Below are 23,008 nucleotides of genomic sequence, written 5' to 3' on the forward strand. Positions count from 1 at the left end.
TTTGGGTTAACCTGGCTGAATCCAGGCGCTCCAGCCTGGCAACCAGAGCATCCCTTTGCAGGGTTTGGCCCTGAGGATAAGAGTCTATACCAAAGGATGTGGCCTGATAGCTTCAGCTCAGTTACTCCTGCCCTGCATTCACACCGTTGCCTGCCAAAGCAGCATCAGCGCCCCATGAAGCTCTGATCCTGGCTCCCCAGCCTTCCTCCACATAGAGCAGCACCCAATTCAGGCTCTTCAGAGCTTCACGTGCCATGCTTCACTTCGTGATTTTTGGTAGCTTTCCTACCTCTACAATATCAGCTGGTAATATTCATGTAGTAGCACAGAGGAAAAGGAAAGGAGCGAGTGATGCATTTTAGCAGCCCAGCTTTGCCTTTGTAGCTTCAGACCCATCTGTGTGTATACACAGAAATGCGTGTGTGCGTGCACGCACATGCACAAATCGCTGAAAATGTTAAGCCTCCAAAACTTGCTCCAGTCTGAGGGTGGGAGTATCTCTGGGTGGATGCTGGCAGGAGGGGAGCTGAACATCTGTTTTCTGCTTCCTATGTGGCATTAACATTAAATGACAAATTGTGCTCTCCTTTTCTCCTTCTTTCCTTGCATATAAACCAGTTTTTAAGATCAACTCGTTCAGGCAAGGACTGCCTTGATCCCTGTAGGGATTGATCCCATACTCCCCTAGGTAGGGTCAAAATACAAGCCATGACCCGCCAGTCAACTCTTATTGCTCACGCTTTGGTTATCCTGTCATCCAGCTGCTCGTTTGATGTGTTCAGGGTGCCGTGCATCTGAAGACCTTGGCCCGATTTGTTAGTAAAGGTTCCCTCCAAAATGAAGCCATTGGCAAATGACAGCTTTCCCTGCAATGGAGAAATAAAGGGTTATTCTGCCAAGATCTCATTAGAGAGAGGAAACAAGCTGGACCGAGATCTCAAATTCTCTTTTCAACAGAGCCAGCTCCTGAAACAGCGACTAAGAACATCTTCCAGCACGGAGGTGCACATTTTCAGCATCCAAAGCAATAGAGTCATTAAGGTGACAGTCACTGGAGAAAACATGTCCTTGCTACTGAATGACACACATAGGATTCTGGAGGGGAAAAACCGCCACAACCGCAGAGTAAAACATTTGCATTATGCTTTACAAATACCCAATATCCTCTCTGACTTATAAAATTGTCTGGCTTAAATTTGACAATAGTTTTTTCTAACCTAGAGTGAACACATGAAACTTCAATTTCTCCTCTGTTTTTCCTCTGCTTGTTAAAACCACAAGCAAGTTTGGCCTCGCAGGTAAGGAGAATCACATGATATTCACCATGAATGCTTTCAAGATGTTTGCTGCTACCAAGAAAAACCTTAAAGTCTCTGAGGCAAATAAAGACATGCAGTAGCTTGACTCAAACTTAGAAGTTTTAATTAAATCAAATGGAAAGCCAAACAATATCATAACTAGTCTGGCTTTGAATACCAGCCTGAAATCCTCATTGCTAATAGCAGGACGCACTCCATCTTTAGATAAAGAACAGATTTTTCTGGACTAACCACTAAAACTAAACATTAATTTTGGAGGAAGCAGTATCTAAGCACTATAATCAGTCTCTGCAAAAATCCACCCCGACTCTTATGGCTGAAGAAGATGATAACAAACTCTTCCTCCCATGACAAGACAGTAAATGACAGGGCTCATTTGCAGTCATTACCAAGTGTCTATTTTGACATCCACTCAGTCTGATATAACCGCAGACTTCCTGTCAGACTCATCACAGATTTCTGTAACAAGCCGGAGGACTAGTTTTCCCTGCAACAGAGCACTTTACGAACACTTTGAGCAGATATTTCTGTTAAAGATCAACCGCAAAATGTCGAACGTGTCAGTGCAGTGTCCAGATTGCAAAATTAAGCTTCCAAGATCCCTCAGCTATGTTAACACTTGGTTACGTTAGCGTAGTGCTGGTACTGTAACTCCGTTTGGTTTACACATCATTTCCTGTGTTCCCAACCACTACAAAAGCTAAAACATTTGTTCTAAGAATACAAAAGCATCCCAACTGTAGCTTCAATGCACAGCCAAAAATGCCCCACAAAAGCCAAAAACTCTAAAACCTTCAATATAAACAAAACCATAAAAATCAAAACAATGCACAAAGCCCCCAGCTACTCGAAGTCTCTTGGCTGCAGCCTTCCTTTTCTGAATGAGACTGGTAATAGAAAAAAAATAATCGAAAAAACAGGAAAATGTTATTTTCTGGGGAACTGGGGAAAATGGAGCAGGAGGGTATGAACTTTGAAGATTAATCCATCGTCCCCTTTGGAAAGCAAGCAACTGTATAGAAAGGCTAAGATGAAGGAAGTGCTCACCTTTCCAACAAATGTTAGATCTTCTGTGAAGTTCCCTTCGTAGACAGAGTCATCTTCCAAGAGCAGAATCCCAGAACCCTTCATTTGAAAGAAGAAGTAGTGAATGCATGACATAAACTTCCTATCTGCTCAAATTCATCTAGAAACAGCCACTGGCTTGGACTATTTATGGGCTGCAGATTCCGAGAACCCTTTTGAAAGCCCAACATATCATTGCAATGCTCAAGAGAGAAGCAAGGACGTGCTCTAGAGATAACCCATTAGGCATCACTGCACGGAGAAGTCCTGCATAGTCAGGAGGTTTTAAACAACAGTACTATTGCATTCATTTCCCTAGAAGAAGAAAAAAAAAATAAAAGGCAGGCTCCTGTTCTAAGAAAGGTCGCCAAAAATTGCCATAGGGGTCAAACTTGTGGTCCTCCCAATCCTATGACCTTTAGGTGATGGTAGCCAATTGTGTCATTCTTTGCAAGATGATTAAGTGAAAAGAGGAAGGCAGTTGCTATGTAGAATTAGCTTTGTCCCTTGCTGTGCAGTCAACGGGGCTTTAATGAGCAGCTCCTAAGCATTCATTAAATAACTCATTCCATTACCTCCCAACTCCCACGGCTGCTTACAGTAGCACAGATTTCAGGGAAGGAACACCAAGATGCAGAACAGATACAAGATAATTTATACCAATGGGGAAAGATTCTCCTTGTTGGGGCTTAGCCCACGCTTTGGGCCTGAAGGTTTATATGTACCCGTACCAGCCAGAAAATGTGGTCACTTTTAGAGCTGTAACACATTTTCCGCTGGAATGGTTTTCTTGATGGAAAGTGCCCTTTCTGGCAAAAATAAAAGGTTTCCAAGGGAAGCTTCTTGGCCATACCAATTTTCCACTAGGAAAACTGAAGTGACTGCTCCCCACCCGGAAGCCTTGTGAAGTTAAAGGAGCCTTTGGCAGCTGGCAAACCAAAAGACAGCTTTATTTTGGTTCCCTGCAGATGGAGAATTTATGGAAAGCCCTTCCGACAAAGTTTCCATGCTAAACATTTTGTCCTAATTTGGTGAGTGGGGAAGGGGTTGTTTGTTTTTTTAAGCGCGTATTTTTCATGAGAAGAAATGCTTTTATTTCCAAGCCAGCTCTAGTGATGCCAATTCCTTTTGCTTTCCCCACCAACTTCTAAACTTTCAATGAACCGGACAGCCAACTTGTCATAGGTAAGCTCACATTGGAAAGGTAAAGACTTAATGATCTCTAAGATAGATGTAGTATGATATAAAACTGTGCAGCGCTTCACGTATGAGTTCTGTTCTATAATTGTGACCTGATGGTCAGTCAAACAGCCAGACCTATAAGGTGTCTTAGCATGAGCAAGGAGAAGTGACAGTCTCACATCTAGTTCCTACCTGCACCTCAGGAAGGTGATAAGAAACAAGACCTAATCTAGGCCTTGTTCTTCAAAAACATTGTTATGGTAAAATACCAATGCTTAAGTTTTCTTGCTTTCTATTTTCCCTCAAAGATTAATTATGAAGTGAAATCTTAATCTTGCCCTTGATGGGCAATTCCACATCCCACTGATCTAGAGAATCCACTGAAAATGTGTACTCACCACCATTTTATCAGCATGAAATGTCCTTTGATAGCAGACACCTGACTGGGTTACTACAATGCCTTGTCCATGTTTGTGATCGTCGAGCCATGTCCCTATGTATCTCTCCCCTCTGGAATGCAGTAGAAAACAAATTATGTTTTTTTCCCTGTTTTCTTAGTTCTTCGTCAATTTGATGTATCAGTTACTGAGGCAAGTTTTACCTGATATAATGCTCCATGCAGCACAAGTGCCAGATATACTGCACAAACTCAACTCATATAATGCTTTCCGAGGAGTTCAAGCCTTATAGCAGGGGTTGAACACATCCCCCCTTCATCCCCAAGTCTCCCCATCAAAACATGAGGCTTTACCACTGCCAACAGAGGCACCGAAAGCCAGCTCTGATCCGTACCACCTTTACCTATCTTTGTCTTCCCAGACTCCATATCCATTCTTCTTGTCATTTTCCCACTGTCCTGTGTATTTAAATGGATGCTCAGCTGAGAACTTCTCCAATATCCCAAACCCTTGACGCACGTTGTCTTTAAAGTAACCTTTGTAGACCATATCATTCCCATACCTGCAGGGAGACAGACAGACAGAATTTAAGACTGTGACTGATAGCTACTATTGGAGTAGAAGGCCAGGTAAGCGAGTAGATTAGGTTCATCTGCCTGCTAAATATTTCAAATATTTGACTGATAGCTCTGAAGCCGGTAGTTGGTCACTATTAGGAATGGGCATCGCCCAAGCTAGGCACTCCACAGTTAGCTTTCAACATTATCCAAGGACACAGCATTTAGGCTTGGACTTGTCCTGGGAGAGGCCACTCAGTCCTTGGCCTCCCAACAGCTGTGACGCAGTGACCACTGGCTAATCCAGAGTAGGATTAGATCAGATCAAGCAAGAAGCCAGATTTACCTTCACCTTTCTGTGCTCGCCAACCAGCCCTTCTCCTGGGCTCATCCCCCTGAGAAGAGCTCCCCTTAGCTCTGTCCATGCTGGCCAGCAGATCTCCACTGCTACACTGCTTACGCTAAGGAGAGTTGTCACCTCTAGTTATCGGCGCGCTCTCACATTTGACACCAAAGACACTAGCACAACACTACTCAGTTGGCGCCAAGTTCCCTCGAGATTTCTGCATGTCCTGTACCCTGAGTTTAATTCATAAATAAGGAGCAGAACATGCAGTTTGTAGGAAGGAAGGTGGCCTACCCCATAGGAAGCAGCTGGAAAGCTGGGCTGTGTGCTTTCCTCTGCCACAGTTGGCTCAGTGAAAGCCGGGGCAAGTGTGTGCAGGAGCAACAGGCAGTCCAGTCTTCACATTGGCCAACCCACTTGGCTACAAGCCACCTGTGACCTAACCAAAGACGATGCTGTTGCGCTCACTGCTGCATAAACAAAGCAAGCTGGCCCTGTCCACTTAACCCCGTAGGCTGCAAATGAAACTGGTTTATACCCACAACCTGCTGAGCAGGCCTCTGCTGCCTCTTCTGGCCTTCTAAATGGAAGGTAGATGGTGGGTAAGGCTGGGATACCACCATGCGCCCACAATACAGTGCTTTGCAGACTTCACAAAACCCAAATTCACAGCAGCACTTTGTGATGCAGGTGTGCAAATGACTGTTTCCAGAAGCATTTTGATAAGTAAAAAATAAAACCTTGGACTCCATTTCTTAAGCTAAGAAGTTGAGTGAGCAAGAAAAGCAAACTAGGAGAACCAGCTCCCTTCAGGATAACAGTTATGACTTCCAGACCAACAATCTCGTCTATCATTAAGGAACCTATTCTACACAAGATTTAGTTCAGACAGCATGGCTAGGGGAGACGGAGCGAGCTGTGTGCTCCACCAAGTCTGTCCAGGGCTGATGGCACACCATGCGCTCTCTGCTCTGCAACAACAAGCATGAATGCAAAATTATATCCTCACCTATAGGGCACAGAGGATGCTACGTCAGGTAGTTCCAATGGTCATAGCTTGCAGAGAAGCTCTTACTCTTCTAACGCTCAGGAGACTCAGGGCTTGGAAAGAAGCCATACTGCCCATCTCTGAAGCAAAAGCTTCTGGTGCCTGAATTACCCTGGGTTTTACACTGTGACTGAGCCTTCCAACACTGAGGTGGGAACATTTCACCCTTTAAACACGTGGAGCACCCTTTTTCCCCCAGAGTCCATCGTTGGGTTTTACTTACTCACAGATTCCATAGCCTCTCATCTTGCCCTCGTACCAGTGGCACTTATAGCAGTCATACCGGTCTTCAGATTGGCGTGGGACAAGGCATATTCCAAACCTACAAGATGCATAAGGCAGAGGTCAGCATGGCAAAAGGCAACTCAGTTGCACTGGATGAAGTTTAAAAACTAAGGACCTTCCAGACTCCCAAGCTGATTTACGTGGTTGGCGTCAGTTCTACCTCTGACGCTATTTCCAGTTGTCAACAGATTTGGCCCAAGGAAGAGCAGATGTCCTTGTGAGCTGCACTCACAGTTTCTTATTGCTGCTTCTACATAGCTGCTCTCAGTGGTGTTGGTTTTTTCCCCTCTCTACCCTTTCCCCAGTTTAGGGGCTGAGTTAGACTACCAAAGCAATCACTTTGGTCCAAACAAAATGTTTTCTTAATACTGTCATGAAGTATTTGAGATATTTTTTCCCCTTAAAAATCTAACCTATTCTGGAACTCATGTCGAAATGAGAAAACTAAAAGTCTTACTTTCAAAAAATTTTAGAAAAATAATATTTAAATTTCATAGTATGGTTTCTTTCCCCTGAAAACTCCTCACTTAAGAGGTTTTTGAAGATATCTAAAAGTAGCTTTTTCAAGGCATTTCATATGAATAAATTCACCTAGATTTAGAGTTCAGGGGTCAGATTCATCCAGCTGGATGGAAATGTCTGCATCTGAACTGGTCATCTGCCCACACTTCTTTTATTGTAGTCACTGTCAGTCCACTCACTCTAGGTTACAACGAACTCAAGCTTAAGCCGGGTGTTTAAAGTAGGTCAGATGAATTGGGCCGTAACAGTAAGTAGAGTCCCCCAACAAGATGTCAATGTCCCTGTATCTCTGGAAAGAACCATTTCTTAGCGTATTTTGAAAGCAAGAAATGCCTTGTTTGTCAAGGCTTACCCATGCTCCAAGCCCTCTTTGAAATCTCCAACATGGTTGCGTCCATCGCGCCACTTCAGTGTCCCCCTGCAATTTGAAGCAAACATTACACAAGGGAGATCACCAGCAACATTCACAGCTGCAACAGAAGGTATCGAGGCACAACCTAGAAATGGGTAACATCAAAACATTTCCTCAGGCGACAGAGACACAGTTCTTCTCCAGGCACCTCTGGGACTCTGGTTTGCACTGTAAGGGTTTAATACCATAATGTTTTCATGGCCTGGAATGAGTGGGAAGAATCCTCTTCCAAATTCCCTAATCTCAAAAGCATTTTGTAGAGTTGCTGGGTCATCCGTTTAGGACCTCGCACATGATTCTTTTGTAATTGCAGTGCAGCATGTGATTAAGCCTGCTGAAGTTCCAGCATGGCACATCCCCATAGACAACGTAATGACACCACGGTCCAGAACTTCATTGTGTCAGGCACTATGAAAACAAAAGAGACAAGCACTGGCCTAAAGGGATTATATCTTTCCATCTGTTTTGCGGGGGGGTTGTAGCAATGATTACATGAGGTAACAATGCAAAATGAGACCGGAACAGTCAACGCAATGGTCAAATTACTGCACGGCCATGCCCAGTTGCGAATCCCTCCCAGTCTCCCACTCCACCCACACCCACTCACCGTTTTAATTCTTTTATCATTGCAGACACAGCCAGCTGCCCACAAATTCCCCAACCAGAGACAACAGAAGATGGTGCACTACCAAAACCATGACGCATTTGTTTGACTTTCACCGTGGTTGTTGTTTCAAACACCTACATGAGACAGGCTCTTTTTCTGGTAGTTCCAGGGAAGCGGTCAGATTAATTTTAAGTGGATTTAAAATACATTTTGCTTTGCTCGTGTGAATGCTAGCAAAGAAGAGCAAGCCAGAGAGAATGTCTGCTCTGCCCATGGGAATGGTTGAAGCTACTTCTCAGTAAGAGCATCTCCTTCCCCCACACCAGGTCATCAGGAGTACTGGGACAGAACAGTGAAGAACGCAGATGTTTTTGAAAAGACCCCTGATTCACACTGCTGCAGCTTTCTGCTCACATGCTTTGCTGTGCCAGCCTCTCCATCAGAGGTGGGCAAGCCATCAAGGCCAGCTTTGCTGTCCTATAACCTTGTATTAGTAGCAAGTCACATAGAAGAGCAGTTTCAGGAGTGGGAAGGAAAACCTAGTAATTAAGCGATTAAAAGCCCTGAAGTCACTTAGTTCTGCCACAAATTTCCTGGGATGCCTTAGTCGAGTCACTTAATCTGAAGCAGCAGAGGTCTTTATTAATGTCATTTCTCCAGCCCTAAGACAGGAGGAGACAAAGAGTGAGGGGAGGTGTTTGTTCCTCCGTGTCTGCACACAGTGGTTTTCAGATCTCTGTTAGGAGTGCAGGTGCTGGGGAAGGTGGGGATGATGTAAAGGACTGCCTCAGGCGTAGCTTTACTCTAAAAACCTATTTAATGCCATTCTGGGGCAAGGCACAATCTCTCCCACAGAAGATTCAGGATTAAGCTTTTGATTTGGGGATATTCTCATTATTTTAAGGCTCTTTCAAACCAAGTCTCTACATCCTTTTTGCATCAATAGCAACTGTAAACATAGCGTGTAAAACTCAGGAAGTATAAAACTTCCAAATCAGCCTGTTTTGGTGTCTGAGGAAGTTGGTCATATTTCGTGTTTCTTCACAAAAACAGAGACTGTGCTCTATCCTGCGTCAAAGAGATTTTGGTTGGGACCATTTAACCCTTGGTTTACAGACCATTCCCTTTTGGCACAGCTCACTCTTAAACTTCAGCTGAATTTAGTGAACAGTTCTCATGTTCCCAAGAAATGCATCTGAGCCTCTTTTGTATTTTTTTTTTTTTTTTTAAACTCCTTTGGTAATAGTTTGGATGTTAAAATAGATTTTGATAGCACAGGAAAAAACTTTTCTTTCATTCACAAGCAAAGGCTTTTTATTGGGTTTTTTTGGCACCACAATGACAAGATTTTATGCCTCAGGCTGAGAACTTGAAAATAAACACTAGCTCAAGCCTAAGTCCTAATTATGGGTATAAGTCAGTGCATTGCCTTCAATGTGATCATTACCACACTGTTAGGGGCAGCCTCTACAATTTACTGCATAAACCAGTATCACTAGCAAGATATCTACAATAGGTCACGTGTCAGGACTCATGCTTTGACTAAGCCCTGAAATCAAGCAAATCTGTCCCAACTGCCCCCCTGAATCTGTCCTTAATACCAGATTTCCCTCTGGAAACAAGTGAGGCAGGAACCAGAGAGGCTGGCACACACTGGGAGATCGCCAGCCCAGAGTCTGTGGTCCAGGCCCTCAGCGTGGGATGGATCACCCCATGTCCACAGCCACCCTGTGACATCGATACCTCCACCTGGGCCTCCACTGGATCCAGGCAGTGCTACACAAAGACAGCAGGGCTATCCTTGCACGTTATTGCTTAGGAAAGGGGCAAAAAAGGCTCCTTACTTGCCATGTGGCTTTCCCCAGTGCCACTCGCCCTCGTAGGATGCGCTCTTGAACTTGCCCTCCAGCCTGAAGACATAGGTGAAGAAGCGGCAGGACGGGGGCTCGGTGCCTTCACCAGTCTTGCCCCACAATGGGAAATCTCGCTTCCCGTTCAGTGCCTGGCGGACAGCCTGGTTCAGCTTCCACTGCCAAACAGCCTGGGGGCAGAGGAAGAGGAGTGCTGGACTAATGAGTGAAAAAAGCATAGTAGATCCCAACGAGATGTACTTCAGGAGAAGGGGAAAGAAGCTGTTGGGTTCCCATCAATTCTGTGCCATTCGGCTGGCTGGGCTGGTGAGTTATGGCCCACCTACAGCACCAACAGGAGGTCTTGTCTTGGGTCCCGCACGTTGGATGCTGCACCGATGCACAACACTTCCACATCATTTAAGCCTGACTCTCACCACCACTAATTGGCCTTGGCACAGGACCATGCTGATGGGACTGTACTGTGCCAAGCTCTGCAGTACACGCTGCTGCCCAGGGCAGACCACTTCCAGCACCCGGATAATTTTCATCTACCGTCAACTGTCTAAGCAACCTCTAGCCACCTAATACAGTATTGGCTCCATGGGGTTGGGGGGAGGAACCAACGAACCCCACACTTCTTATTATTTTAAAAAACATAAGAAAATGGCAGAAATCACAGAGGAAAGGCCTCAGCTGCATTTATGCAGGGGAAAAGCCCACTGAAGCTAAAATCCTGATGCTTAATGGGATTTCAACTTCCACTCCGTAGTCAATGTTTTGCCTCCACTACAGAGCTGCCATCCCCTCTATGCTATTCCCCTATTTCAAAACTTGGTGCACAGTATTTCAGGTGGAACAGAAACACCCTGCCCACTGCTAACCTTCATCTGCGGGTCTTTGGCAAAGAGAAAGAATGTTTCTTCCGGAGTTATAATGCGGAGTCCGTACCTGTGAAGCAAAAGACATTACAGAGACTATGAAAAACACATTTCTCAGTCAAACAGCAGTTCCTGCTCTTCCCATTCCTCTCCAGAAGCTAATAGTGCTATTGGAGTCAGTTTTTCCTTCTCAGGAGGTACTCAACTAGTCAACTCATCAGTTCGTTCTCTAGGTCTGGAGCCAAAACCATTTTATTATTGCTTGATTTCAATCCATCAGCAAAGGGAAGCAATGCAAGTCCAAAGTGCTGTGATCCCATCTGAGAGGTGCTGCAACTACCCATAGCCCAGAACCAATCCCACTGGGTGGAAAGGAGATGAGACAAAGTTTTGAATCATTTTCTCAGTTTCACAATCAAGTTGAACATTTTTTTTTTTTTACCTCCAAGTGGAAATTTTTCACTTACATTCCTGGAGCTGATTTCTCCCTGCAGTTTTCATCTACCCACACAAGCTTTAGATCAAAACTCTGAAAGCTGTTTCCCTGGAACAAAAGGCAGAAGATGTTCCTGTTATTGATGTAAACATCACACTTTGCCCCTGTTCTGTCAATCCATTGAACAGCAGAGCAAGACCGGCAGCACTGTAAATTCCCTCTCTTGTGGTCCACACATCTATCCTACACTATGATGACAGACCTTGGAGACTGAGGAAATGTAGGAGAAGGAAGAAAGGTCTCAGTTTAACACTTATAAGTGGTGTTCCATAATGCCATGGCTACAACTAACAGTAACAGACCTTCTGAGACAGCACTTATCTCTACACGAATTTCTTCCCTATCACATGACAACACTCTCAAATCATCCCTGACACCCAGTATGCCCCAGTTTTCCTTATGATATATCTAGGATTTGGACTCCAGATGGCACAGCCAATAGTGACCCACAGTACAACATTTAAGAAGTCACTATTTTGATCAATAGCACACCAAACAGAAGAAGCTAAAATGGCTGAAATACTAGGTAAAGACTGCATTTAATATGACATCTCCCTTCCCTGTCTAAAGTCCAGATGCCCACGCTACAAAGCTGCTCCCAGTAAGGATGTAGTTGGCCAAGGTTAGGTACCGGCACCATGGAGTTCACCACGATTAATCACTGATGTACCTACCAGATTTGGGGAAACAGGGAAGGGAGGGACGTTCAGATTCCCAGCACCCGAGCCCTCATCAGCAGAACTCTGCTAGCAGCCCAAGCTAACCAGTTCAATCCCAGTCCAGTTATATCTCCCGAAGCCTCAGTAACAGTCATAGCAGCAGATGAGACATAGTGGGTGGGAACCGTTGACTGAACAGAGATGTCTACAACGTACGTATCTCTGTGTGAGCTAGCTACCCTGCGCTCTCATCCCAGTGAATGGAGTCAAGGACATGATTCAACTCATCCTAATTTTGGCATCTAAAATGAGTCAGCTGAACCACACCCAGACAGCGCATGTTCCTCTCCCCTGACTAGAAAGGGAGCCTGGGGCCACTTGCTCGCAGCGAGATCACTACAGTGCTAAGAAATCAACAACGTAAAGTTGGATGAGATAATCACCACCCTATTTCCTCAGGCCTAGACCCTGGGCGCCGAGTAGAACTGCCCAATGTTATCACAAAGGCTCGTGTTTGGAAGAGCCCGTAAGATGCACCAGCTCACGAGGCAGTCGTGTTTGGACACCTGAGGGGCTGGCACATGACTAAAGAGCAAGCAAAGAGTGGTGCACATGAAGAGAGCCCAGCTAGATTAAAGGTGCTGTCAGTCAGAGCAAGCCAAGCTGGACTTAGTTAACATGCTGCAGAACAGCTTTGAACACATATTATTCATCTAGCTATCCATAGCTGTAGACACTCCCTGTCTGCCCCACACCCAGGCCCCAAATCCCTGAAATAGCCCCAAGAACACCTGCAACTTCTGCTCCCATGCCACTAGCAGAGTCAACCATATTTAGTCCTATGCATGAGTGTAATAACTTTGACCCATCAGGCCCCCTTTGAATATGCAAGGACACAAATCAAGGGATTCACATGCAGGCATGGGCTTGGGCTGCTAGAACGGTGCCCGTGGTGGTTGGATAGTACACATTTACTGGGGGAAAAGTTATATGGATGCTCCTCTATCCCTTCTTCATTAGGCTTTCTTTTATTCTCCAGTGCAAAACAAGTGCATGGATCCAAGACAAGGTTTTGCCAAAAGCCAAGCTCTGCTGCGTTTTCAACATTAAAGGAACCTGAATTTTACTGTCACTTATCTGCGCTGCAGACTCACCTGAATTAGCACAAGGACATCATCAAAGAGCAAGATCCGGTCTGATCGATTTGTGCTGGCAGAGATGGGAAGATTTTTGCTATCTTCCAGCAGCCTCCTTTCAGGTACACAGAGCATGTCCTGCAGAGGGAACCACAGAGGTCACGATGGAGGACCCACAGCATCAGGAAACATCAGGATTTGGGAGAGGATGTACAATTCAAGCCAACAGTTCCTGCAGAGGCCATCTGACTCGTGGCACAAGCTGACAGTGACAGCAGAACTGGACACAGCACTCAAATTCTAAAGTGCCCAGTGACCATAAGGTTTCTCCAAGGCTTTCACACCACCCTGCTTTGTTGGCTTTAAACCAACCCTCAAATTCTTAATCCATATTAAATTTCCTCCATGCGTAAGTAGAAGTTTAAGATGTCCACAAGAGCTCCCCATAAAACCACTTTCTACACCCACGACTCACTGTGAATTTGTAGCCCAAGGACTTCCATAAGGACTTGGTAAAACAAGCTTCATCCAGGACTTGGCTGATGAAAGACTGCAGCTTCACATATTCCTTGATGGCGCTGGTAACCACAGTCTTTTCGGAGCCCTGATAAAAGAAGGCAGGGCTTGAGCAGCGCTTTAGGTATGGCTGTGCAGGACATCTACTCTCTGGGCTACCACTGCAGAAAAGCCTCAGCAGTTCTGAATCCAAGGGCAAATGAGAGTTAACCCTCCAACCCCCCTTCCAAGGCATGCTTCCCAAATCTAGCGTTGCCTCTGCCACCAGCAGCAGCGTGCAACCTTAAGCCAGTTACTTGACCCTTTGCAGCTTCTCAATACGATGAGCAGCTCATACGATGCTGGACTGTTTGGTGCTTTGAGACCTTCAGGTGGGCTGCACTCCACTGGTGCTGGTTACTACCACCCCAGCTCTCCACTGGAAATCATTTTCTTTCCAGGCTCCTTTGGATTCACTGACACCACCACAAAGTCCCACAAGCCCTGCACAAGGTGTTAGCATAAGCCAGCCAAGTAGCATCACATAAAGCTTCCTACCTCTTTGAGAACCTCATGCAGCTTGGTAAGGAGCGTTATATATTGCTCAATATGATCTCGGATAGGTTTGTGAAGGACAGTGTATAAGGCCAGTGACATGGAGGTCTCAGAGGTGAAGTCTGTAAGGAATTGTTTCAGCACTGCCTTGTGGTCCTTCCAGGCTTCACTGCAAGATGGTGGATTAAGACAAAAGTTCATTAATTAGTTTTTCTGCAAATTGTCACTCCTCTGCCTTCCAAACTTTATATGCTACCTCACTCCCTGAGAGGGTATAGAAAGACTTGAAAGAGCAAGAGATAATAAATATATTTGCACAACCAAACACACAGAAATAAGGCAATGAGGCAAACGAGCTCCATCCATCCTGCCTCCGGCCCAGCAGTCTTTGCAAACAGGAACCACACCCACAGATACCGAGAATATAGCATGACTTTCACCAAGGTTTGCACACCGGGAGGGTGACTTAAAGTGGCTGTGAATCTGCTCAGGTCTAGTGCTCATGCTTTCATTTGCTGTTTCCATGAGACTCTGACAACATCTGGGACAGGCAGTGGAAATTTCCTGCCAGATTCCAACATCATCCTTTCTCAGGTCCCACCCCTTACCTCAACTCCCAGATTCCAAACCTACAGGCTTCCTCTCCTACAACGGGAGTTGTGCATGGCTAGAAAGAGATGGAGAGAGATCCGTAGAGGAAACCTTTCAATGGCTGCTGCCATGATCTCAGAAGATGGCAGGAGCAGCCAGTATGGCCAGTTCAGAGGAGAGGCAGCTGGACTGTGAAACAGAGATCACTGTGAGGTGCAGTGCTCGGTGCTGCTCACTCCGGTTTAGTGTCTTAGCCCATACAATAGCACTGTGTTCCTATCAGCCCTTTCAAAAAGCATTTTTCGGCCCACTGACCTTTTGCTCTTTGTGGCGTGTTCGAAGCCGTGGACTACAACGTAGTTTGCAAAAGTGACGAAATATCTGTTGGCAAGAAAAAAAATAAAAATGAACGCACACAAGCACAAGCTGAGTTAGAGATGCACATTAGCTACTAGGTTTAAGTGATAAAGGGAAGAAGCTCATTTGAAAATGTTATGTCAGGTCCACCTTTCCAAGGGAGGCAGAGAGAGATGTAGCTATTGTACCTGTCACCTTGGCTCACTCCCCTTTTGTCCCCTTTGCCAGCTCCTTGGTTTAACTGTCTTGTCGACTTTTGCACTAACATCGTTACAGGAAGTTTAAATCATCCTGGCATTTAGCATAAGCAGAAGTAAACTTGCGCAACTGTCCTGGAAAGCAAATCTGCAAAGGCTGAGCTTAAGATATCAGCTTTGGATGTATGAATTTGTGCTGGTTGAAGTAAAAGTATCAGGTCCGTATTATTGATGGTAAATTCAAGTCAAGGTGTCCCACACCAATGCATCTCATCTCACACTAGAGGGAGATCGAGCCATATTTTGTCAGCAAATACCACACTTTCTTCCAGTCCTGTTTTCAGCTAAGTCATGTATAATGTCCAGACTAATTATCATTTATTACATCTTTCAGGGACATGTATTTACTGCTGATTTTCAGGCCCCTGAACAGTGGTTTTGCTTCCTCCTGTATCACTCCAATAAGCATGAGACGTTGTAGGATCAGGGCTGCCCAGAGTGAGTCAGCAGAGGTGGGTAGGAACCAGCTCCTTTTTTTTGTGTGACGCCCAACAAAAACAGGGTTTAATTTCAAAATGAGAGGAAATTAGATCTTAAGATAAACTTCTCCTTTGTGTCATCTAAAACCTCAGCCCAAGTTTTCATCTTTTATATGCCTTTTTAAGGCAAGCCAGTTTTAATGCACAGAATCAATTCCCAAATGAACAACACGCACTGCTCCAAACCTCATTCACATAAAGGCAAAGCTTGTTGTTCATCACTTTCCAGAATGATGCTGTCCAAGTAAAAACAAACAAAAAGTAGTCCTTCCTTCCTCCTACCTCCACAGGCATACAAACCACCAAAACCAAGACTAGATGAACAGCAATGTCCAGGAACCAGTGTGCCCACCTCCCTTTCCTGCGTGGGGACCAAACTGCACAGACGGTACAAGCCCATCTGGCAAAGGCTTGGCCACATTTATGGCCAATGTGATGAATGAGGGATTGAACATTCTGATCTTTAGGTCGTCTCAGGTGTCCATAAACCATTTTTCATGCTAGGACATCAACGCACAGGTGACACACGCTACAGTGCTTTTGGTAAACATTTTATTTTGTGTTGCAGACAGATGGGGAACAGATGTAATTAATTCTAGAAACAGCAATGGGGCAGTATTTTTTTCACATCAGGGTACATCCATCACTTGCTATCATATCCCTTGCCAAAAGCATAAAAATGTGGCACAAACACGTAATATGAACTGTCTAGTGACATCTCTCTTCATCCCTATGAGTCCTTTAAACCAGCTTGTGCACGTCTTCCTGTTCCTGATGACAGCTCAGGCTTTGCTCTCATAAATTACCCAGGCACAAATTCTACCCCCTGTCCTCTTTGCATTTTTAAGATGCATTAAAAAAAAACCCCATAATTGCATGAAAAAATTCTGCCTCTTACAAGCATACTCACAAGCTACAAAAAAGGCTACTTATTATGCTGTCTGCAAACACACTACATTCTATAGCACTTGTCGTGAGCACTGAATGCAATCACTTCCCTGACCTAATGACTGAACACTAGTGGACAGGGCTGAACAAATTAAATGCACAAATTAATTGCACCAACCTACCCGTTAGTTGATAAATTTGGTCCCTTAGGCTACTCCAAAATGCTTCTGTACTTACCGGATGTAGAGGCTTAGAAACAGGTCTCCTTTCCAGACAGTATAAATGTCCTGGATGCAGAATGACTCAGAGGTGCTGCATTTTTGTTTCAGTATCCGGTAATTTTCTTCTGTGAGGTTCCAGAGAGCTTGAAATAGATCATTCAGGAGCAGGAAGAGCTTAAAGTTCTCCTTTCCCTTCTGGTCACTAGGCTCTTTGAGGAAAAGACAGGGGAAAAACACTATCAGAAAGCCTCGATTCCAAGAAATCTTGTGGAAAACATTGCCAATATCTAATACTCAGCCCAATTTTTTAGCGTAAAGCACATATATTTATATAGGAAAACAATGCCAGGGAGGAAGGAGAAGACAATTATTTAGGGTTGTGTCCCTGTGAGTAATTGCACGGGCTATCCATGCTAAGGCTTTGGCTTTCCCATTCTTGTGGGCCACGTGGTCAGGGCAGCCTGCGAGGCTCAGCCCCAGCTCAGACACGAGCACCGGAGGAAATTTTTCTGCCCCTGGCCCCAAGGGCTGTTCCCAGTCTCCTTGGAGGCTAGAGCAAAAAGGCGGTGACGTGAGAGGGAACCAGCCTATGGGCCTCATCCAGTCACACCACTTTTGGCCAGACAGGCTTGTGAATATTCATATGGATTTGTTATTCCAGTGGAGCTGCTCTGATTTACTGCCAGCTCAGAACCTGCACCCACAAGTTTTACCTTCAAAGACGGGCATGACCACGGACCAAGAGCAGGGAGGCAGAATGGGCATGGTTTAGGGGTTGAGAATGTGTGAGATGCATTTTGGATTTCCATGCACCATGCTGGAAACAAGCCTCGGAGTGGGTGTACAGGCTGATACCGGTTAGAATCTGGATTAACCTCTAAAACCAGAAACCACAGTCCTAGGCTGACTGAAAGGCCATAGGCATCCGTAAGAGCTCACTGTCTTAAATGAAACATCTCTACATACCACTTACTCCAGCAAACCAGCCTCCAGCAAGTCCGCAGCCACGGATTTTCAATTATAAATCCCTTCATAGGTGTGCCAGTGACTCAAAGCTAGAAATACGGACGAAAAAATAGTCTTCTCTGACCTACCTGCCTGGAGCAGAGGCTTGAGGATGAGGGCGTCTATCCGTGCCAGGCATGCTGAGAAGGTTTCCTCCACTTGGAGCAGAGATGCAGTAGCTTCAGCTGCGCACATGTCCTGGACACAACACAGAAGACACACATAAACTCCCTTGCAAGACCGTCCATCTACCAAAGCTTCAGTGCTCGTTGCAAACAATCAGCCTTTCCTGCTCTTGACAGCACACACAGGTGTGACTGCTGTCCCTAAAAAGCATCCGAAAATGTTAGAAGAGGAAACAGAAACCCAATAGCTCAACGTCAGCTGGTGTCACAGAAGACCACCGAGGCTACAGGCCATTTTCCTGATGCCCCAAATTGAAGATCTTCTCAGGTGGGCCATGATGCCTCTTCCACATGACTGGAAAGGCCCTAAACTTCTTAATAAGTGTTAAACCTGCTTAGTGCCAGATTCGTTCTCCTAGAATAAAAATCCACGAAGTACAAGGCAGCACAGGATGAAGCAGAGCATATCTCCCCGTATCTCTCACCAGTTTTCTGCCCGGATGCCTCAGTCTGCACCTTTTGGCATTAAAAGCTATTGTACGGAGCTGCAGAGCCGTGCGATCCATGCCCAAACATCCAACCTTCCAGAAGAACAGAGGTCTGATGTTACTCCTTTCCGAGTAGGACACCACACTGCTGGTTATTTGTCACAACCGCTGCGTCAATAAGGAAAGCTTGCCTAACATGGAAGTGGGCAGCACTTAAAAAAAAAAAAGAAAAGGCAGCAAACCCACGTGAGCAAACTTCTGTAGCTTCCTCCTTCCCAGCCTTACCTCCCAAAAGAAATGTATCAGAGGAAGCGAACACAGCCAGCTAATAGCACATCATAAGAGACTGCTCTGGAAAAAGGCTGGGTGGTGAAGATACTACGGGCAGCATCAGCTGATATTACTAATGGTGATAAAAATACAAAACTCTGAGATTCTTTTAACTTTGGGAGGCTAAACAGCAAACTCAAGGGACTGCATACGGTCTGTCCACATTTATCCTTAGCCTGGTTTTAGTGCACGCTCAAAAGCTACGTTCACAATAGCAAGCAAATGAGGATATATGCTGCAAAGATTTACATTGCTAAATTGGTGGCAGAGACTTTGGCATAGTTTTGATGTATGCCAACTAGCCCATCTCCCAGGCAGTTCTCAGGTATGGTCCAGGGACATTTGAAATGGGTAGCTTGCACATAGTCATGCTGTTTCGGGAGGTAAGGAGAAATTAGCTATGTATAGGTTATGCAATAACCACTTGGCTACGGGGCTAGACCTAATTTATTTACTAATGGAGACATAACTAGAGTCTTTGCACTGTTTCCAGGAAGAGCTGAACTGCGGCTATCTGCTGGTGGCATACTCTAAGACATCCTGAATGTCTGCCGTGATTGCTACAAACAATAGGTGAGATTGATTCGCCTTGTGTTGAGATGTCAGGAAGTCAGACATAGAAGCCTAACCCTGCTTTATACTTTGTGGGAAGAAATACCTCGAGCATCTCAGCATGGACTGTAAAAAGGTCAGCTGGGTGGGGTGACTAAGCTAGGTGGGAAGGTCTCATTTTTAAGCTTCACACGTGGGTGGATTCCTTGCTAAGTAAGAGCTTGAGCTCCCGAAAGTCACCAAACTCTGCTTAGGAACTCCCTTTCCAGGTCATCCTGAAGCTGGAGCTGAAATGGTGTCACAGAACAAGGGACATTTTGCAGTTTGAATGGTTAGCTGGCCTGGTTTTAAGTGGTTGTTTGGATCCAGACACAACTGAAGTGACTGCACAGATGAATGACAATGTTTTCTCCTTAGTAACCGCTGCCTCTTAAATTTCATTTGTCTGAAGAATGGGAAACATTAAAAAATTCCATAATCTCATTAGTTTGCAAGTTTTCATACATCAAGATCTGCACAACCATAAGGCTATTTTTTGTCCCAGAGGAAAGCTCTAGACATGCAAAGAAGTCAAAAAGCTGGAATCCAAACCCCTCCTGGCCCCTCCCAGTGAAGGCAACTGAGCCAGGAAAAAAGCAAAAGAAAACAGTGGCCAGCCAGGTCTCACCCCAGAGCACCAAGAGGACAGGAATAAAAGTTTATTTTTTGCCACCACTTAATCCCCCGTCTTGTAGACACAAAGATAAAGTTGTTTCTCAGAGGTCCTAGAGAGCACTCAAGCTTGTTAGAAATTTCTAAGCATAAGCAGCTTGCTTAATCAGTGAGTAGAATCAGGCTGAATGTGTGACAGCATTTCATTTTCAAATGCTTCAACAGAGCAGCAGGTAGTCAGTGGGGTTGTATTAGGCTCACTGAGTAACAGTCTGGTGGATTTTATTTATTTATATTTTTTAATCCAGCCTATTTTGTCTATTTTGGGGAAAGGAGGGAAGATGATGCCATCATTTCAGATGGCTCTGATATGAGAGGGTGTCTCCACCTGGTCCTTATTTAATTCTGCAAGAAAATGTTTTATCCTGTGCAAAACAAAAAGAGTGGGTGCTAGATGCTAAACTCAGAAAGTCTTCCCCAAACGCTTACCAAAACAACCAGAGAATCTACCCGTTCATTAACATACAGACAGCTTAATGTAAACTGAATGACTCAAACCAAGGGTGCAGATACCCACAGCTTTGCTCCACAGGACCATGACAGTCCATGAGCAGAGGCAGGAGAAGCCCGAGGAGCCTTCTCACAGCTGAAGAGCACATACATAACACCACGGGAAAATCACCGCCCCAGCCTAAGTGTTATTCAGTTCCTTCTGTAATGGTCACCTGAAAGAAGAACTACATATGACCAAGGTGGACCCACTGATCTGGATGCAGCATCCAACCATCAGCTGGTCCCACACTCTGCCTCCTGCCCATCTGCAATCCTGGTTCATTGAGGGTCTATTACCCACGAAGACCTGAGCCCAGACCTTATGGAGATGACCCCAAAGCATCTCGATGGGAGTTGAGAAACCCCTGCAGCAACAACGCTGTAGAAACACCCAAGCTAACTCTGCAGAAACCAGAAGCATTTGGATACTCGTTACCATTATAACCTGACACAAATTGAACCCAGTGTTTTGGTTTGGGTTTGGTGGTGGTTTTTTTCTTTTTAGCAGTCACGTTCTCACCCTTCCTGGGAAAATGTGTGGCCTACTTTCTGCCTGAACACGACAGTCAGGGGTCATTTGCTGAATGGGCAAGCATCACCAGCCAGCTTTCAAAACAGCCCTTCCGGCACCATGGAAAGACCTAAGTTGCCACATCACGTCACCCAATAAGGCAAGCCTGAGTTTCAGCCACCATTTCCAGGCTTTCCCCATCAGTTCCGCGAGAACAGCATTTGCACACTTATTCTAGCCCAGTCAGGCAAAGAAGATTCGAAGTTTGTCATCTAGCGAACAAAACCAACACTGGCTCAGCCACAGAGGGCAAAGGAAACAATCGGGACCGCCCAAGGGTACACGGAGGTCACATTGTGCCTTCACGTGTGTGAAAAACTAAATGCAAAACTGCAGTGCTGCTGGGTGATGGGAGCACTGAGCAGAATCCTGGGGCTGTCACATGCTGTCCTCCCCCGGCTCAGACACAGCCTTCCCGTGACTCGGTGGTTTTGTAATTCTGTGTTTGCTCCATGAAGGGCAAGGCAAGCTTGAGCAGAGCCACTCAGAAGCCAGTTCACAAGGTTTTAGTCTGCTCTTCATGCATGGCTCTGCTGCTAGGGAGTCCAAGACCATGCAGATGGTGAACTCCTGATGGCCAGAACTGAAGGAGGTGCACCTCCAAGGAAGGGTCCGCTAGCTGCACATTGCATGACAGCATCTGGTTTTATGTGCAAAATCAGAAAGTCTTCGGCCTTTGAGGATGGAGACTTCCACTGGCAAAACAAAACAGCCACCAGCCTGCATCAGGCTCCCATGAGGAATGCGATCTCCCTAGGAGAACGTTTTCCAAAGTATGAGACACATCTGTTTATTCTCTTTAAATGAAGGTAGAATAAACTGTACAGCACAGGTCTGTAATTAGAGAGGGGACACATAATAATATTCATGTAGAAACACAAAAAAGACCTTGAGAAACAACTTCTGTAGGAGCTGCCAGGTCTCTGTGGCTCATCACACTCTTGGCCTCTCCGCTGAGCACAGCAACGAGGACAGAAAACAGGGTGATGCAACTAATACCAACCTAAGTGGTTGCTGAGTGTCCAATAGATGGGAGCACCCTGGGTCATCTGGAGGAACATTCATCCTCAATAGGGTCTGTCCAAAGCTGCTAAATGCACATTTCAGCAAGAAAATACATGTCTTGAGGAGCCACGACAGGTTGTTATACCCAGTTTCAGGAAATTGCCAGAAGGGTGGGTGGAACAGATAAGAAACCAAGCAAGAGATATTTTGGTGGAATGCTGAGCCTCATTGTCAGCTGTGCATAGAGCCCCTTTCTACTTCGGAGCCTGTAGCTCTGAGGCAGCTGTTCCACCAGGAAAATGTCTGGAAAGCCCCATAGATTTCAGACATGACACAGAGTTTCTCATGGAAACACACGTCCAGTCAAACAATCTTACCAGCTCCTGTACATTAAGGAACAAACTGGACATCCACAGGACTATTCATTTTCCATCTTCCTCCTGTGAATCCCCCTCTGTGCTGACGTTAAGATTATCAGTCAAGAAAAAAACTTCTCAGATGGGAGAAACCTGTCATGAACTATGCCAGATTTAGGGAGTGCTTAGGGCATTTTAATACTAAACCAAGTGGCATATAAATGCCACGACCATGTTTGCTGTAGCCCCTCCCCTCCTTAAACTCTTCTCTTTCCCTGCATCAGCCATCCTAAAGGGCATTTGCAGCCCTTCCAATCTCACCCACCCTTGCAGTTCGTAATCTTTCTGCTACTGACTGCCTCAGAAACGAGGCCGGTCCATCACTTTGTCACGTTCAGTCCTCCAACAGGCCAAGTTTTCCCTTCCCTGCCCTTTGAGGGGCAGTCACGTTATTGCTGCCATGCAGATGAAGAAGTACCTTCTTACTACAGCCCGCATCAAACGAGTCCATCATCTTTGCAGAGGCAGGGATAAAGCTGCTTTAATTCAAGCTCTAGTTCAGAAGTAAATAAAAGCATTCCTAATTGAAGCCAAGAGGTACTAAAGATACTTCTCTGTCAGGGTAAATTTGAAACTTCCTCAGATATTGCTTTGCACTCTCTAGGTCACTTTCTCTCATGCCAGTAATGGTGTTGCTTCTAACTAAAGCATCTAAAGCCATCTAAGAATGCAATATAGAGCATGGGCACTTACACTTGGACTGGTAA

The 23,008-nt window shown here is 45.3% G+C and overlaps 1 protein-coding gene across 9 annotated transcripts in view; it reads right to left on the reverse strand.

Moving 5' to 3' along the window:
- The window catches only part of ALS2CL (ALS2 C-terminal like), a 46,897-nt gene that overhangs the window by 9,956 nt on the left and 13,933 nt on the right, over nucleotides 1-23,008 (reverse strand). For 4 of the 9 annotated variants that reach the window (XM_010561752.1, XM_010561814.1, XM_010561823.1 and 1 more), the window contains exons 1-16: nucleotides 18,222-18,357; nucleotides 17,701-17,809; nucleotides 16,623-16,815; nucleotides 14,720-14,785; nucleotides 13,817-13,982; nucleotides 13,239-13,367; nucleotides 12,782-12,901; nucleotides 10,940-11,016; nucleotides 10,476-10,542; nucleotides 9,586-9,782; nucleotides 7,075-7,140; nucleotides 6,139-6,237; nucleotides 4,368-4,526; nucleotides 3,965-4,076; nucleotides 2,367-2,444; nucleotides 739-866 (exon numbers count right to left, since the gene is read on the reverse strand). In XM_010561752.1, the coding sequence (XP_010560054.1) occupies nucleotides 739-866; nucleotides 2,367-2,444; nucleotides 3,965-4,076; nucleotides 4,368-4,526; nucleotides 6,139-6,237; nucleotides 7,075-7,140; nucleotides 9,586-9,782; nucleotides 10,476-10,542; nucleotides 10,940-11,016; nucleotides 12,782-12,901; nucleotides 13,239-13,367; nucleotides 13,817-13,982; nucleotides 14,720-14,785; nucleotides 16,623-16,815; nucleotides 17,701-17,809; nucleotides 18,222-18,302 (1,847 nt within the window). In that variant the 5' untranslated portion in view covers nucleotides 18,303-18,357. Of the gene's footprint in view, nucleotides 1-738; nucleotides 867-2,366; nucleotides 2,445-3,964; nucleotides 4,077-4,367; nucleotides 4,527-6,138; nucleotides 6,238-7,074; nucleotides 7,141-9,585; nucleotides 9,783-10,475; nucleotides 10,543-10,939; nucleotides 11,017-12,781; nucleotides 12,902-13,238; nucleotides 13,368-13,816; nucleotides 13,983-14,719; nucleotides 14,786-16,622; nucleotides 16,816-17,700; nucleotides 17,810-18,221; nucleotides 18,358-21,883; nucleotides 21,937-23,008 lie in introns of those variants that run through there. The other 5 variants (XM_010561769.1, XM_010561796.1, XM_010561778.1 and 2 more) reach the window with 2 other exon arrangements.

This window comes from Haliaeetus leucocephalus, unplaced genomic scaffold (assembly GCF_000737465.1).
Source record: "Haliaeetus leucocephalus isolate CR32 unplaced genomic scaffold, Haliaeetus_leucocephalus-4.0 Scaffold0, whole genome shotgun sequence".
In the NCBI taxonomy this organism is placed as follows: Eukaryota; Metazoa; Chordata; class Aves; order Accipitriformes; family Accipitridae; genus Haliaeetus; species Haliaeetus leucocephalus.